The sequence below is a fragment of the Ornithorhynchus anatinus genome, chromosome 18, assembly GCF_004115215.2.
Source record: "Ornithorhynchus anatinus isolate Pmale09 chromosome 18, mOrnAna1.pri.v4, whole genome shotgun sequence".
NCBI lineage: Eukaryota > Metazoa > Chordata > Mammalia > Monotremata > Ornithorhynchidae > Ornithorhynchus > Ornithorhynchus anatinus.
In genome coordinates, this window is record NC_041745.1 from 2,452,742 (window position 1) to 2,471,137 (window position 18,396).

The following is an 18,396-nucleotide window of genomic DNA, read 5'->3' on the forward strand; positions in this document are numbered from 1 at the left end:
AGAGCCTTCTCCGCCCTTATCTTCGGCTTTAAAGAGCTCAATCACCTCACCCCCTCCTACCTCACCTTGCTACTCTCCCACAACCCAGCCCGCACACTTGGCTCCTCTAATGCTCTACCTTGATCTCGTCTTTCTCTCTCTGCTGACCTCTGGCCCACGTTCTGCCTCTGGCCTGGGACACCCCCCCCCCCAATCTGACAGACAATCTCTCTCCCCTCCTTCGAAACCATATCGAAGGCACATCTCTTCTAAGAGGCCTTCCCTGAACTAAGGCCTCTTTTCCTTCTCTTCCACTCCCTTCAGTGTCGCCCTGATTTGCTCCCTGTAATTTTTGTTAAAGTCTACCCCCCTCAGACTGCAGGCTCATTGCGGGCAGGGACTTGCCTGGTAAATTGTTACATTGTGTACTCCCTTGTGCTTAGTTCAGTGCTCTGCGCACAGTAAGTGCTCAATAAATATGATCGACTGACTGCATCAACAGCCATCGCAAGGAGAGAGCCCTCTTGCCTCATTCCCGCATCCTGAGTTAAGACCGGCAGATGTGGACCCATATTGCCATGGCGGGTGGGCGGGGGAGGGAGGCGAGAACCTCTGGGGCGACTGGGCCCTCCGTCTCACCCTCCCGCTCTCCCTCGCTCTGCAGGTGAGACACCGAGTTTCCGACCAAGTGATGGCTCTGAAGATGAACACCCTAAGCAGCAACCGGGCCAACATGCTGAAGGAGGTCCAGCTCATGAATAGACTGTCCCATCCCAACATCCTGAGGTACCGATCCATCCATGCCACCCCCCGCCCCGGGCTCAGCTGTGGGGTGCGCAGGTCTGCCAGCTACAGGGCCGAGTTTGAGTTAGGAATGCCTGAACAGCAGTGGCAGCTGAAAGGAGCTCAGTCTTAGCTGCTCTCTCTCTCTCTCCCCCTAGAGTGATGCTTCCTCAGGAGCAACTGCCAATCAGCAATCACTTAGTCGTATTTTTTGAGTGCGTACTGTGTGCAGAGCACTCTACTAAGTGTTTGGGAAGGTACCCTCTTAACAGAGTTGGTAGACACGTCCCCTGCCCACAACGAAATTACAGCCTAGAGACCGTAAGCTGTAACTATAAACAGGACAACCTGGTGACTTCAAGTTCCTCTCTCCTCTTGATCATCAAGTATATTTAATAAGACTAGTTCTCTAAGCAGTCCCCAAGGCTCCTCACTTATACGGGGCACATTTTCCAACAGTATTTACCTAATGCCAAGGTGATTTTTCATCTAGGAGAAGACTTTAGCCCTCATCAAACTTCCCTTAATGTTTTTATAAGGGCTCTTATCAAACCTAAAAATGAAAATGAAAGTCAAAACAACCCAGGCAAGTCGCTTGCTGTTATCTTTTGCAGCAGTCTCATGACAGGGAAGAGCCACGGTTTCTGAAGGAGGAATGGTCCGATTTGACCTTAATCAGCTATATTCATTCAGGGGGCGTTTATTAACTGTTCTTGAGCCTAGGGAGTTCACCCTCGGTTCAAGGATGCCAGTTGTTGGGACAGGGCTAAGAATTAGAATAAGTCTGATTTGATTCTGCTAAGGGTTATCAGCTGTGTCTGACTTAGGGTATTTTCTCATTTCAGCCCTCTCGGGACTTTAGCGAAATGTAAGTTCTGAGGACCTGAAATGCTGGACTTTGAAGCCACCTGACTCACCTAGAGCCTCCCCCCCCCCCCCGCAATGAGTCCACAGGATGCATGGCCTAGTGGTTAGATTAGAGACCTGGGAGTCAGAAGGACCTGAATGCTACTTCCAGCTCTTTCATTTGTCTGCTCTGTGACCTCGGGCAAGTCACCTCGTCTGTGGTCGTGGGGTTCCACTCCTGCCTGGCTCCACTCACCTGTTCCTTTCAGAAGCTTAGAAGCCTCGTCGTTGCTCGACAGAGGCGTGCAGAACTGATTCTTGTTCTATCTCTCTTCCCTCTTCACGCTGAATGTCTCTCCCTTGCTGGAGTGGCACCTGCTGGGGATTTCCTCTACTCCCCCCCACCAACCGTCCTCCTCTCCCTTCAGAAAAATACATACCCCCAAATCCAGAAAAATTGAGATGAGAAAGGGGGTGGAGAAATGGAGAAGCGGTCCGGATTTTGTCTGTCAGGTTGTAGCTACTCTTAAAACCCTCTCAAGCAGGATATAGCATGAGGTATCTCTCCCAGTTCAGTGAAACATAGAAGAAAGGGAAAAGCTGATGTCCCCATCTGAGTTTGTTGCCCCTTATTTTGTCTCAGGTTGCCTCTCATGCCATGTTTAATGTGAATCTGCCTGATTCTTTCGGTTCATTCTCGAAGAAGAATTTTTTCTCCTTCTCTTCGGCAATCCCTTTCTTTTTCTGCCCTCTCGGAGCCTAACTTTCAGCTATATTTGGAAGACTCTTTTGTTAGTCTCTGGCTATTCAGATTCTTTGTTTCATTACTTGGCCCTCCTTCCTTCAGTTTTGACCCTCATCCAGGTGCTTGTGGTCTCGTGGTTAGGTCAGAATTACTGGGTTCTGTTCCTATTCCTATACCTCTGGTCTATTTGGGAATCTTGAAGTCTCCAGGGGCCTTGTTGAGGATTCCTCAAGGAATATCGTGGTGGTTTTTTGGGGAAGTATTGTGAATGCCGAGCCTTGTTATTCCCTCGGAATTATTTTTCCTTTCCTGTTCGATGCTTCGGAGGAGTACCAAGCAGTCAAGATGGCAGCTCTTTATTCGGTATTTCTGGTTTCATTTTCATGCGAGAACATGTTCTTTCTTTCTTTTCATTCTTTCTTTCTCCAGCCTCTTCCTACCCCAGCCTTGGAGAGACTGGATGTCGCTCTTCCGTTCCATTTTTTTCCACCTTCCCAGGCTCTCTCTGTGTCTCCTCTTCTCTTCCAGAGGATGGGATTACCGCGTATTTACCTAAATATGTTTATAAAGCAAAGGACAACCTCTGTGTATAAGACTAGTCCCTAATAGTAGTAAATTTTAAAAAGTGGTATTTATGAAATACATCCATTGTGGAGAACACTGTGCGAAACAGTGAGGGGGAACAAAGACCCAGGTGTAAACTTAGACACAGGCCCTGACCCCCAGGAGGCTCATCATCAAAGTATAAGGTAGAGGGCGAGGGGACGGGGGAACAGGTCCATAGGAGGGGAGAAACAATAAGAACCCAAAAGCAGTTATTAAAAAAAAAGAAAGATTGGCAACTCTTTATACAGTAAGAGGGCTAGGGCATGGTGACTGGAGGAGTAGTTTCGGGCTCCTCGTGTCTCAGAGTCCAAGTCGCAGTGGCGGCCACACTCACAGTGGCAGCAATTCTGAAAGGGAGAACGTTTGCCATCACCATCCCCCCAGCTAGAAGAGGGGCCGGGCCCGGCAAGTGTTTGTGATTGTTTCATTCCGGCTGGAGGGAGGGTACAATGGGAGCCGTGGCTGTGGGGCTTCGCCCCAGCCCCCCTCTCATTCGTTCATTCAGTCATATTTATTGAGCACTTACTGTGTGCAAAATCACCGCTTGGGAGAGGACAGTACAACGAGAAGCCGATCCTTTCTCTCGGACCGAGGGCGGGTGGTGGACATCCCCTGCTGGCCCGCCCGGCCCGCGTTGGCCACATCTGTCAGGAGCAGTAGGAAAGCAGCAGGGATAATCAGGGGTTCCTCTTGGGAGTCCAGCGGGATGAGCCGTTCCTTCCTATCCATCGGCCAGTCACTCAGTGGTATTTACCGAATGCTTACTCTAGGCAGAGCACTGAACTAAGCACCTCGGAGGATGTAATACAGTAGAGTAGGTAGACGTGATCCCTGCCCACAGGAAACTTACAGACTAGAGGGCTGTCCTAGAATTTAGCTTGTACCTACTCTAGCGCGTTAGGGCAGTAAGCGTTTAACAGAGACCATGGGGGAAATAAAAAGAGGTGCCATCGTTGATTACCCTCATTTCAGTTTGCACACCCTCTTCTGATCCGATTGAGTGACCCCGCACGATTGGTGAGCCCTGCCGCGATGGGTCGGGGGGGACAAAATGGCATCATGACCCCGATTGAATCACCTGGCCTAGCCAGCAACCTGGGTCAGAGTGTCCATGCCTGTAGCCAGCCGTGCACATCTTAGGAATGTGTGTAGACGTAGAGAGCAGCATGGCCTAGCGGAAAGGGCACGGGCCTGGGAGTCAGAGGGACCCGGGTTCTAAATCCGGGCTCTGCCCTGTGTCTGCTGGTGACCTCGGGCAAGTCACTTAAATTCTCCGTACCTCCTCCTCAGAGCGGGACGCCCCAGGTGGGTCAGCGACTGTATCCACGGTGATTGACTCGTTTCTGTCCCAGAGTAAGCACTGAACAAATCATCAATATATGTATCTCGTATTGACCGTTGCTTATTATGCAATTCCCCTCCCCCGCCAACCCCCTGCCCAAATTACTCCTGCTTTTCTGATCTCACCCCAAAAACCCTGAAGATTTTTAAAAATATATAATCTTTTTAAAAGTCTCCCATCTTGCCCTTCCTTTAGGAAAATACCTCTGTTTATCCATTAGGGCTTTACACTTAATTTATCACATATTCTTGCGCCCGCTGTTCAAGCCATCTGTCTCCAAATACAGAGTGTTAAATAGCCCGCAGGCCAATTGCCAGTTAAAAGGAGTTTTGCAGTTGTTTATACTGTATTTCATATGCCACTTGCACATTTACTTTTATCATGCACTTACATACCCCAGAAGAAACCTATCACCACCAGCAGCCCCAGGCATCGTCAGTCAGGAGCATCATTAATCAGGAACTTCTGTTGCTAGGGCTTAAAAAAAAGTTTATAATGTATTATAACTAGATGAAATTAATGCACTGGCCCAATGGGAGACCAGATTGCCCTCCCTGTTCCCAACTTCTTGCAAGTTCTCTTTGAGGTCTTAAAGTTACTTGACTTGACCACCAATCCACTGCTTCCCTTTTCTTCCCTGTCATGAGGTTGTAGTGGTGGTGATAGAGGAAGGAAGATTCTCGGTTTCTAAAAGAAGATTAATAAATAAAATAAATTTTGGTTTGGGTTAAGCGCTTACTATGTGCCAAGCACTGTTCTAAGCGCTAGGGGGGAAATACAAGGTGATCAGGTTGGTCCCAACGTGGGGCTCACAGTCTTCATCCCCATTTTACAGATGAGGGAATTGAGGCTCAGAGAAGTGAAGTGACTTGCCCAAAGTCACACAGCTGACAAGTGGAGGAGCCAGGATTAGAACCCATGACCTCTGAACTCCCAAGCCCGGGCGCTTTCCACCGTAGCCAACGAAGTCACACAGCATCTCCCATATAGATGCCTCACTGCTTTGTGGTTGCTCTTAGTTTGCCTGTATTATGCCCCTTTTCCGATGGGGGAAACTGAAGGCAAGTGCTTAAGCCTCTCCTGCCCTCACACCGCACCTCACTTGTGCTGTTCTAAGGTTATCGGCAAATTGTAAATCGGAGCCACTGCTCCGGATTGGATTAGCTTTTTCCACTAGATCACCCTGCCAGCCGTTCAGATGATCTTCAAAATAAATAATAATGTTGGTAATTTGTTAAGTGCTTACTATGTGCAGAGCACTGTTCTAAGCACTGGGGTAGACAAAGGGTAATGAGATTGTCCCACGTGAGGCTCACAGTCTTAATCCCCATTTTACAGATGAGGGAACTGAGGCACAGAGAAGTTAAGTGACTTGCCCACAGTCATACAGCTGACAGGTGGCAGAGCCGGGATTCCAACCCATGATCTCTGACTCCCAAGCCCGCCCGTGGGTCCAGGACAAAAGAGGTAGACACCCAATCTTTTGGTGTGCTTTGCCCCGTAGAAAGCACCTATTAAGTAACCCCAATCAATGCCCGGCCCCCCTCTGCCGCTGCTACTGTGTGTTGAGACATTGAGGGATAAATCGATCGATCAATTACATGTATTGAGCACTCGCTGTGTGCAGAGCACTCTACTAAGCCCATGGGAGAGTAATAAGAACAGTGGCATTTGTTAAGCACTTACTAGGTGCCAGTCGCTGTACTAAGCGCTCGGGTTTTTAAAAGTAGATTGGCTTGACACAGTCTCCTGTCCCATGTGGGCACTCGCAGTCCTAATCCCCTATTTATAGATGGGGTAACTAAGGCCCAGAGAAGTGAAGTGACCTGCCCAGGGTCACCAGCAGACAAGTAAGAGGCAGAGCCGGAATTAGAACCCAGGCCCTTCCGACTCCAGGACTGTGCTCTCCTCCTATCCACTAGACCACAAGTGCTTCTGTGTACAGTAATAACAGAGTTGGTAGACACGTTCCCCTGCCCGCGGCAAGCGCCCGGTTTCGAGGAGAAGATGGACGTTAATCGAATAACCGATCGACCACATTTATCGAAATACTGATTGGGGGCAGAGCACTCGTATTAAGCCTTGGGAGAGGATGATCAGCGGAGTCCGGTAGAACGCTTTCCAGTGGCGCACCAGCCGGCTTCCGCCTCCCCATCTCCCCCCGAACCTTTATCGGAAGGGGAAAGATGGGTCAGGTGAGGTGGCTGGTTTCCTTTCAGGGCCGGGGATTGTATCAGGAGGTGCCATAAGTTATCGGTCTTAAAAATAGTAATGAAGTATCCTTTCCAAGTTCCGGGGCAGATTATTTGTCCCTCTTATGAATAAGGTTTTATCGGAGGCTGCCTTGAGCCGGGGACCTGTAACTCACTCCGCACTCTGTGTTTGCTTCCACCGTCCGTGACTTTAAGCAGGTCGGGCGATGGGAGGGCCCTACACCCAGCTTTCCTTCGCATCCTCCTGTGCCAGTGCTCGATGCAAAGACCGATCGAACTCATTTCTTCCCAGGTCCCCCTCCTCCCAAATTCTTTCGGTCCCTTGGTCAGCTGTCTTTTTACACCTTTAGAGTAACAAGACAATACTACGCCACTCATTTGAAAGGATTTTGAAGTCCCTTCCGTGAGAGAGCCCCGTCTCCTGAAGAAGCAATTTCGGGAGGGCCTCCAGATTTTCTTAAAAAAATCGACTCCGGCCCCCGAGCCCCGCTTCCAGGGAAAACTGGGCTTCATTTTCCGTTAATTCCCGCGTTACCGGTTCCTCGAGGACCACTCAGGCACGTCTTCTGCTCCTCTCTGTGGGTTCTGAGCCCCACTTGGGGCTTACCACTTGAGTATGGGAAGCAGGCGTGGTTCAGTGGAAAGAGCCCAGGCTTGGGAGTCTGAGGTCATGGGTTCGAATCCTGGCACCTGCCACTTGTCAGCTGTATGACTGCGGGCCAAGTCACTTTACTTCTCTGTGCCTGTGACCTCATCTGTAAAATAGGGATGAAGACTGTGAGCCTCACGAGGGACAACCTGATGACCCTGTATCTACCCCAGCGCTTAGAACGGTGCTCTGCACATAGTAATCGCTTAACAAATACCAACATTTTTATTATTAATGGCCTCACTTGCTTTTGCCACCGGGATCAGGTCCCGCGCGGGGGCTTAGGAAGGGGAGTCGCAGATTGCTTTATGCACTTTAAAAAATAATGCTGTTTCATTCATTCAGTCGAATTTATTGAGTCAGTTTGTATTTAATTGAGCACTAACTGTGTGCACAGCACCGTACTGAGCGCTTGGGAAAATGCAGTATAACAGTAGACACATTCCCTGCCCACAGTGAGCTTCAGTGCTTACTATGCTCCAGACAGTATCCTAAAATGCCGGGGATATGGTACCCAGACGATCAGTTTTGGACACAGTCCCCGTCCCCTATGGGTTCCCGGTCTCAATCCCCCATTTACTGGCGAGGTAACCTGGGGCCCCAGAGAAGTATATGAGTTGCCCAAAGTCACACAGCAGACGAGCGGTGGAGCTGGGATTAGGACCCAGGTCTTCTGACTCCCAGACCTGGGCTCCTTCCACTAGGCCCAGCTGCTTCTCCTTAACTCCCTTAATACTTTGAAGGAACGTTCTTGACATTTTATTTGGCCAGCTATCTTTTGTTTTTGGGCTTGATCCTTATCCTTTTCAAAGGGGTGAAAACAAAAACTTTGCAGATATTGGGGAGATTTGAATTGGGCCTCAGTGTTCCTGAATTGAAGTGGGGCAGGAAATGTGCCTGTTTATTGTTATATTGTACCTCTTCCAGTACTTAGTACAGTGCTCTGCACACTATAAGAGCTCGATAATACAACTTGACTGAAATTTGAAGTCCTTTAATGGTCTTTTACTTGCTTCTAAAATTGCATTCTGATCTTCGTTGCAAGCGGGATTTTTCATAAGGCCAAGATGAGTCTATTCCCTTATTACTATTCTCTTCTCTGGTGACTCTCCAGCAGCATAATAAATTCAAAATTTCTCTTGCATAGTTTTTACTTCCTGTAACTGAACTCTTGTTTGTTTTGTTTTTTTGCCCCCGTCCTTTGTTCCTTCGGGACAAAGTAGATTGCTCTTTTGAAAAAGCTGGAGACCGTAGTTTGTCGGTCTTCTTGGCTTCTCTGGCGACGGACGGCAACACGTTTTCTCCAGCCTGCCTTTATCATGCTCCATCAGGCGAGGCCGTTCTCTTTGCGTCCCCTGTAGCGGACCACTGCTTCCTCCACTCCGTATGTCTCAAATCCCGGTGAGCTGCTTGTTTACATAATATATTTTTGGTGTATTTATAGTTCTGACTTCTGGATGTGGGCCTGAAAATCCTCTTCCTCATTCTGCAGAAGCCCCCTAAGAATGTGCTAAAAACGGTTTGCTCACAAAAATCTTAGTTCAAACCTTGAAAAAGCTTTCTGGAGGCAGCCTGAAATACTGAGAAATATCTGTTTTGTTCCAAGGGGGCAAATAGGCCTTCTGGTTAATCAGTTCTGCCAGGAACAAGTAATTTGACGTGCAACACCCCTCCAAATAAGATTAATCTCTTTTATTCCTTTGTTCTTCCTTGACAGATCTCCACCTTTTCTCAATGGCAGCATCTCAGCTAACGTCATTGTTCTTCCCCACACCTTCTCCTTCTCTTCTATGGTTATTAGACAGACTGTGAGTCTCAGACCCTTGAAATTGTCAATTTTCTGTTCTCTGCTCTCATCTTAGGTTTCCTTCCCAGCCTCATTCTTTCCTACCGGCCCTTTTCGCGATCCTCTCTCGGCCTCACTTGTTTGGTTGTCCCCCTGCTTTGAGTTCGTCTGTGGGGCAGGTCTCAACTTCTTCATCTCCTCAAGACTCTTTCCAGCCTCCTGGCTCCGCCACTTGTCTGCTGCAGAACCTTCGGCAAGTCACCTTTACCACTCTGCCTCAGTTCCCTCATCTGTAAAATGGGGATGAAGACCGTGAGCCCCACGTAGGACATAGGCTCTGTCCAACCTGAGAAGCCTGTATCTCCTCAGTGCTCAGTACAGGGCCTGGCACATAGCGGTGAACAAAAACCATTTTTACAAAAAGGTCCGCGAAGCCCAGCTAGCCATTTGATCCATTCCCTGTGGTGAGTTTTGAGGAAAGGCAGATTCTTCTTGGGGTGGAAAGAAGGTATTCTATCCCTGTTTGCAAGGTTAGGCGTGTGAAGCCCGACAAGGACACATTGAGCCTTTAAATCAGTCAGTCAATCAGTGGCTTTTATTGAGCACCTGGCTGTGTGGAAACAACTGCTAAACCGTTTGGGAGAGTAGAGTTCAGTAGAGTTGGTGAGCACTGATCCCTACCCCCAAGGAGTTTTCAGTCTAGTCATGGAGATCGGCATTAAAATAAGGTTATGTTTGTAAGTGCTTTGGGATAAGGGCCAACTTCAACGATGATATCATACAAACATAATGCGCGTGCAGCATAATTGTGATGTTCATACAAAACAGTAGGAGGCCGGTAGATTTTTATTTTCCCTGCCTCAGGGTAGCCAATGGTCTGAAGCCACCCTTGGTATCAGGGGTTTAAATGAAAAACAAGTCCCAGTCTACGCCCGAGCCCGGAGGAATATAGTCTCAGCTGAAAGGAAGCACAGACGAGACCGGCATTTGGGGGAGTTCTAATTCCAGACACCAGCCAGAGGAGGTAAAACAAAAACCAACTGGCCTCACTTGCCTCATTTTCTTCCATTTTACATTTTCCCTCAGATTAAGAAGTTCACACTTCCCCAGGGCATTAGGGAAACGGGAACCAGATCTGGGTTGTGTGTTATCATCCGAACTCCCCTGGACGAAAGCCACCTCAAAACTTGAATTTGTTTTTAGAGCCTGTTAATGTATTCCCGACTCTGCCTTTTGTCGGGAAACTTAGGATTTGTCTCTTGCCTGGCAATTTTTAGCAATGTGGTTTTTCAAAATTTTCTTTAAATAAAGAAATGCCTGTGGGATGAGCTCAGACTTCCAAGCCCAGACAGTTATGATTCAAGGTAGAGAAGCATGTGTTTTTTTCCCTCTCCCCTAGAATTTTATTTAGACAGTGATTGTAAAATCGATCATCTTCTTCCAAACGTTTGGGACGGATGGATTTAGTGACTTGGTGTATTCATTTTTGCCTTTCAGTTTCCTTTTTGTCTCATTCATTAAATGTCTAAGGAAAAACTGTGAACTTGGATGAACTCTTATGCTCTCCTCTGGTAGTGAAAACATTTTTAGTGATGGGCGAATAATGCAGTTTTATGAAAAACGGATTTTTAAAGATCTGCATGGAAAGCCAAGCATGAGACTCTTAACGGGTCACAGTCCCTGGGGGCTCAGATCTGCACATCACCCTGACCTCACCTGACCCTGGATTTCCTGTTTCCTTTTCCGGGGAACTGCCTGACAACATTGCTTTGGTTCAGAATTTCTGAAACACGCCTAATTGTTAATAAAATCTGTTAAGAGCCCCTGTGTATTTGGAAGTCTAAAATCATAGCTCTTTTGAAATTTAAATGTGTGAGTCAAGTCCCTGACTCATTGCTCTGTCTCAGAACTGTCCTGGACATAACTTTTGGGTTACTCTTTCCGATCTTAGTGCTCAGTACAGTGTTCTGCACGCAGCATGCATTCGATAAATACGCTTGATGGATTGACCCGAGAGCAATACTGTTGTGCCATAAGTACAGTATTAGAGCCTTCCCAATTCGAGATGCAGCGTGGCCTAGTGGATGGAGCATAGGCATAGGAGTCAGAAGGACCTGGGTTCTAATCTTGTTAATCATTGGGATTTATCGAGTGCTGACTGGGGGCAGAGCACTGTACTAAATGCTGGGTTCGGTAGCAGCCCAGCCCACTCCCCATGGCAGCGTGGGGGTGTCTCAGGCCAGCCTGAAGTTTTGAAGGGTTCCTTAGAGGGGTCTCTGAGTCCATATGGAGAAGGAAGCCCAGGACTGCCAAGACTATTCCAGAAGCAGCATGGTGGAGTGGACACGGGCCTGGGAGTCAGATGCTAATCCTGCCTCCACCCCCTGTCTGCTGGGTGACCTTGGGCAAGTCACTTCTCTGACCTCAATTTCCCTCATCTGTAAAATGGGGATTGAGACTGTGAGCCCCAACATGGGAAAGGCCTGTGTCCAACGTGATTTGCCTTGTAGCCACCCCAGTGCTTAGGGGTAATGCCTGGCACACAGTAAGCTCTTAACAAATACCATCATTATTATTAACAATTTACCTGTCTCCCTCATTAGATGAGAGATGAGCTCCTCGAGGGCAGGGCCTGCGGGCCTTGCTCGTGTTAGAATCTTCCGAGGGTACGGTAATTAAGCTTGTTATGGGCCAGGAATGTGGCTGCTAATTCTGTTGTGGTGTATCCTTTCAAGTGCTCCCTAAGCACTCAGTAAATACCGTTGATTGACTGAGATCCTCAGATGATTTTAGCCTGAAGTTGCCGTGATCTAAATTGCATCGAGCCCCTGCTTGGATTTTGCTAGTGAGAACTGCTGGATGGGCATTGGGGAAATCCAACAAGGGAAAATATATTTGTGTTTCTTTCTCTTTCCATTTGCCTAAAACTCCCCATGTTTTTGTTTTGTAGGTTCATGGGGGTGTGTGTACATCAAGGACAATTGCACGCCCTCACAGAGGTAAGAATCCAGGAAGGGTTTTGAAGGCACTGCTCTGTGGTTTGTTTGTTTTTTTTGCCTCGAGCACAGTATACGGTGCAGTGTTTGACTCTTAGATCTCCTATATTTGGATACCCTTAATTTAGGTGAGGGTTTGTGCTTAAACATTGATGCTACTGTTCTCCAAAAACGGGTGACACCAGATCACACCGTGAGTTTAGACCTCTGAGAAGGCCCCATCTAGGTTAAGGCCTTTCCCTTCCCCCTCAACTGACGCTCCCCTCTGGTGAGCCAGCTGAGCAGGCCAGGTTGCAGCATTGAAACTCCTGAAATATTCACCCTTTCATTCATCCTTTCTCCCCCAGCCCCACAGCACTTCTGTCCGTATCCGTAATCAATCTAATTGTCCGTCTCCCCCTCTAGACTGTAAACTCTTCATGGGCAGGGAACGCGTCTACCAACTCCGTTCTGTCATACTCTCCCAAGTGCTCAGGAGAGTGCCCTGCACACCGTATGTGCTCAATTAATACGACAGGTTAAGTATTCCTTCCATCAGGCAGCTCAGAGTGTCAGGCGTCCCTGTTGGGCTTTTGTGTGTATCTCTTTCCTGTCACTGCTCCCCGTTTTTGCCGAGCAACCCTCTTCTTCCGTCAATCTGGGCTCGGATCCCTACCCTGCAGTTGAAACCCTCAGCCCGTGCTTGTTGACTTAATGGCTGGCTTCTTTCGAAAGCAAGGTTTCTCCCGGAAACTTTCCATCTCCCTCAAAGAATCCCTGTGGGGAAGTTTAAAAAAAAAAAAAAAAGAAAACTTGTGGCCATAGGGATGACCTCAGTTTATGTCTGCTGTCTCCCTGATTAGATTACAGCATCCCTGAAGGCAGAAATCACCTCTTGGGCAATCTGGTTAAGCTCCCTAAGGACCTAGCATTGTGCTCTCCACAACATCTTGTGCCCTTCACCGTTGGGATTGATCCGGGTGTTGGTTTCTCTTGGCTCTCTAGGCACGTGGGTCTGGGTCAGGCAGAAGGAGAAATTGGAAGGGTAAACCGGGGAGGCTGTCGACTCTTATCGTGTTTCCATGATAATGTGGCCCCGACCCACAGTCCCTCGTGGGAGAGGGTGCTTTTGAGTAGGTCAGACTCCCCCAGAGACCATAACGATCCAACCCCGCCAAGGGAGAAACCTCAAGCCCGGATGACTTTTCTGTCTTGCGTGGAAGCGGAAGGCTCCGGGCAACCCTCCCAGATTTTTTTTTTGTCATTTCTCCACTTGTTTCCTCCACCTTCTCTTGTGACCTAGTAAAATTACATGTGGTAAGTAATAAAAACGGCAGGGTTGCTTTTGTGAAGCGTGCCTCCATCTTTAATAGTTCATTCAGGCCATTCACTTCGTGCCATGTTCTCGATTTGGGAACTCTGGGTCTTTGAAGCGGTTGTTTTTCATTGTAAATTGGCCCGGTGTTCAAAGCCGTAGCAGTAATTTCAGTTGCCGTTCCATGCCCAGAATTTAGTGGATTTGGAACGTCACTGTAAGGCTTAAATGGCCCAGTTATTGCTGCTTCCAAACGGTCTGGTTTTTGCCAGTGTGCAAAACGTGCAAGGCAGGGGACAAGCTAAAGGAATGAGTTAGAGGTAGAAGGAGCTGGAGCTGATGAACTTTTCCGTGCAGGAGCCATTTCTGAGGAGAAATGCACGGTTGTTCTCCAACTTTCACAGGTTTTAACCCCAGACGTGTGTGTGAGAGAAATCAGTGAAAATTTCACCTGGTGAGTTTGGCTGGAGGGTTTCCTTATTTTTCATGTCTTCATTTTGTAATGCAGCGTTTCTTCCTTGGATCTCATTCCACAGGCAGGCGAGTAGGATTTGATTCCTGGGTCATTCACAGGTGGAAAATACATTTCCTTACATTCCCCACTTACCCGCAGTGCAAAAGTGCTGTAAAAACCCAGACCCATTCCAGACAGGAGGTCTCTTTCTGATTATTCCTGCACAGGCTTTGAGTTTGTTAATGAATTTGCCAGAAGCTCTGACTTCACCCCAGATCCCAGCTTGCTGTGTGTCAAATATATAAAAACTGTAATCCATCACCTGCACTTTAGCCCTCCTGCATGCCATATTGACTTTAAATCCCAAATACCTATCGTCTATTGTTAGGAACCTTTACAGAAGCCACTACCAGAAACAAATAGCGCCTAAGGGAGTGGATTTGTTTTTCATCGATAAATGTGTGCTTGCCCGTAATAGTGGCATGGCTCCCACTCCTTAACTAAGAATTGTGTGTAAGTTAGCTTTTTTGGGTGGGGGTCATTTTTAAATTTTTATGTATATATTTATTTTGCATGAGTCCTCGCCCTCTGCAGGGTGTCCAACAAGGGATCTTCCGCTGTTCTGGCGTTCAAAGGGTAGTGACCCCTCTTTGTCCCAACTTCAACAATCCCCCCCCAAGTTTCTGTATCAGAAGTGCCTGGAGCGGTCATTCATTCCGTTGGATTTAGTGAGCGCTTACTGTGTGCAGAGCACTGTACTAAGCGCTTGGGAGAGTAGAATATAATGAGAAACAGACATATTCCTGCCCACAACGAGCTCGAACTTAATAGAGCAAATGAAACAGTATTTATATAATACACACACACACACACTGGCTAAAGCTCAGGTCCACGACATCATCTATGAAAAAGGTGTGTTACTGTTGTATACATGTGTATATACACAAACACACTGTGGAAAATGGGGCGATCAGCCCAACCCAACCTCCTAGCTTGGGGGTGGTAAGGAAATCAAATGTAAATAAAAAGTGTTCTCTTTAATTCTTCAGTAAAGAAGAACCTTTTACTACAAAGCAGTCGTGGGTATATGAAAATGGAATACCAGCTGGGAATCTGTTAAGTTCCTTTCAGATGGATTTATTGAGCGCTGAACTGGGTACAAAGTGCTGTACTAGGTGCTTGGAAGAGTACAGTATAACAACAGACAGACACGTTCCCTGCCCACAATGAACTCACTGTCTAGAGGGGGAAGACAGACATTAAACAAATTACAGATAAACGTAAGCTCTCTGTGGGCAGGGAACGTGTCTACCAGCTCTGTTGCATTGTACTCAAGTGCTCTGCACACACAAAGCGGGTAATAGATATGATCGACTGATTGTGCTGCCTCCCAGACCTAGCTGAACGGAGTCCTTAGTGCACCAGGCTGTTAGAAGAAGGGAAATATTCTGCAACGCCTGGAAATTCCATGTTAAAACATGACGCGTTTGAAATTGGAGGGGGACGTTGAAGTAGAAGGGAAATTCTAAAAAGGTTGGGGTTCTCAGACACATGTATTCGCCTGCAAGTTTCATCGACAGTGGCTTTTGTTCGGCGAGTTGGGTGAAATAAATTACTGCGCACTGTGTCCCCAGGGCTGGTGGCTTGGAAGAGAGAATGTTACTTTGGGAACTCTTCCTTTTACATTTACTGGGATATTTTTGATTTGGGGCACCTGTGTGTCATCAACCAGCATTTTAGATTTATTCCTTTTAGTATGTGGGGAAAGGTACCTACTTGGGAGATGAGGGGAATGGGGCCTGGAATGATCTTTTTGCATTCCCAGAACATACATCAAAGGCAGCAGTAAAAGTTTGGTCAGAGACTGTTTATTTGCTTGGGACCTGACTCAGCAGCACAGGTATTGATTTCCTTCACAATGATAAAAGCTCATAACTTCCTTGATTATAGGGAAGCCTCAAAGGCCCCACCTGTCTTGGAATACAATTCCGTAAATAGTTAGGCAGATGACTAGCAACCTTATTAGAAAGAATTTAACAATACTCCGGTCCGTTCCAAGCGTGAAACCGATTCCGGCTGGATCAACTGCAGTTGCTGAAGTTTGAGCCGATGTTCAGGTAGCCAGATGTTCAGGCTCCCCTACCTCGCCTGGCTACCGTTACCAAATACCATTATTATTATTGTTAACATGCTCGGCACATAGTAAGCGCTTCAAAAATACCCTACAAAAGAACGGAATGCTGATTGTTTTTTAATTCAGTTAGCCTCTAATGTAGGTGGAGAAGGCCAGTTTAAAAGAGATGTATGGATGGGTAATTATTTACAAGACTGATACTCTACTTAAAAGAAAAAAAAGATTCTACAGTTTGGTCTCAACAAAGCCATTTTTCAGTTACAGTAAGGGAATGGCTGCCTTTTTGAGTCAGAAACACTCTCGCCAGCACGTAGTACAGATGTAAGACAATCGTTCAGCCATGTGCTTTCCATCCACCTTCGGTGCAACTTCAGATGCAAAGAACACGTCTCCGGTAACTTGCGGCTTCTCATATTTATAGATCACCACTGAAATACCTTCTGTCCATAATAAGGATCTGGTCTGCCTTATAATGTGGTTTAAACCTGCACAGGTCTGCTCTTTGGTAGCTTCAGGCGGAGAGTTTAGGGGGTGATTGCTCTATTCAGAGGATGTGTTTTAAAACTGTCTTGCAAATAGCCATGGACTGGTCCAAGGCAAAAAGCAATTTTGTGCTGGGTGAGAATTAAGGAATGTCAATATCTTTTACTATGTCAGAGCAGGCCTGCAGAAGGTTCCGTTTACCGAGGAATATTTTATACTTCGCTGGCAAGCTGGAGGTAGAGTAAAACCTCCCAAATTCCAACTTGTTCAGGTTATTGCTCTCCTAGACCTTGATCCCCACATGGACCACTTGGCCTCCTTCTAGAAAAGCCATGTGGCCTAGTGGATAGAACACAGGCCTAGGAGTCAGAGGACCTGGGTTCTAGTTGAGGCTCCCCCATTTAGCTACTGTGTTACCTTGGGCAGTTAACTTTTCTGTACCTCAGTTCCCTCATCTACAAAACAGGAGTTCAATAGCTGTCCTCCTTCCTTAGACTGTGAACCCCATGTGGGGCCTGATTGTCTTGCATTTACCCCAACGTTTGGTACGGTGTAGGCACATAGTAAGCACCTAACATCACAGCTATTATTATCGTTATCCCATCGCTGCCATTGGAAGCCGAGTATTGGGCTGAGTGGATCATCGGTGTGACACAGTAATGGCAATTCTCACGACAGTTTTTTGGGTTTGTTGGGTTTTTTTCCCCAAAAAAACTTTCTGAAGGAATAGGTTGTCCAGGAAATCCAAGTGCTGTTCCCTGCACTCGTGTGGAAACACGTATAAGCACAGACAGTCATTCTCCTTAAAGTGGTTTGCTTGAGAATTCCTCGCCTGCCCTGGCAATTCAGAATAGCAAAGGGGAAGGAAACTTGTCTTGCCTCCAAATCACTCTGCATAGTTTCTCCCCACCCCAAACTCCCCAGATGACAAGATGCGCCATGACGAAACCAACTCCCCGGGTAAAGTAGCAAAACTCATCCATTATTTGCGTGGAGTGACCGCCAACCTCAGATTCCTGTTTCCGGGGTGAACCATAACAGGGTTTTTGTTGTTGTTGTCGTTCCCGCTGGTGGTTTGCAAGCGTTCGGCCCCTCCGCAGGCCGACCCGGATCGGTCGGAACGGGCTACAGTGTGGCGCCTCAGTTCATTGCACCGCTGGGATATGCCGTTCAGTACGTTAGGGTTTTCGTTTGGCCAGTGTGGAAAACGTCGAGTTACTTTTGTAAGCTCGTTTTGGGCACCTTCTCTGGCTCTGGGGTTAGGCGTACTCTGCATTTTTTTTTCGTGGTGGTGGTGTTTAATCCAAGCATTTTATTCCAAAATCTCTGGAGAAATTGAGGCGCATATTTCCCCGGGATATTTTTAGTAACTCCCCAAACGGTTTGAGGAAACAGGAATCTGGTAGTCCGTTCCTCTGGATATGGAAGAGTTCTGTCATTTTCTCCAAGGAGGCGGCTGCATCCGTCGGGCTACAGAAAGGACACCTTTCTCAGATGACTGTCGTCGGTGAAATTCCAGAAATCAAATGCTAAGTCACGTCTCTTTGGTTTGGAAGGAAATGATTCCTCGTTGGCCTCTGGCCCTGCTGTGTAAACCCAGCAGCACGGAATGTGCAGGGAGGATCCTCTTCATCAGACTTAGACCAGAGTAGTCTGACTTAGGGGAGAGAGCGCTTGCCTCTTGCTAGGTTATTTCAGTTGCTCAGTTGACTCTGAACTTGGATGATGGGGAAGTGGTGGAACAGCAGAAATATTTAGACATTTCCTTTAAGGGTGTCTAGCTCTCCGAGCTCCGGGCCCGCTTTTGACCAGCCAGAACTTCCCGTCAGTTGGCTCTACCGAGCCGTCCTGCTTGTGTTTAACGGTTTGCTTCGAACATAGCCTTTCCTTCGAGAGAGAGCTTCTCTCATCCTGGAAACTGATGCATTTGGCTGACGGCGGCTAGACACCTCCTCCCCTTGGGTGAATTGTGGTGCTCGGGACTTGTGGACGAATGGGACTGTCTTGCTGGAACTTATTCAAGATGTTACTGACCACCATAACGTTACCCCCACAATCTACAAGTCCCTGGGGCCAGGAGGGAGTA

At 47.5% G+C, this 18,396-nt stretch overlaps 1 protein-coding gene across 3 annotated transcripts in view; it reads left to right on the top strand.

Moving 5' to 3' along the window:
- TESK2 (testis associated actin remodelling kinase 2) overlaps positions 1-18,396 on the top strand; it is a 67,561-nt gene that overhangs the window by 28,517 nt on the left and 20,648 nt on the right. For 2 of the 3 annotated variants that reach the window (XM_029083202.1, XM_029083200.2), the window contains exons 3-4: positions 644-765; positions 11,900-11,948. In XM_029083202.1, the coding sequence (XP_028939035.1) occupies positions 644-765; positions 11,900-11,948 (171 nt within the window). Of the gene's footprint in view, positions 1-643; positions 766-8,386; positions 8,565-11,899; positions 11,949-18,396 lie in introns of those variants that run through there. The other variant, XM_029083201.1, reaches the window with a different exon arrangement.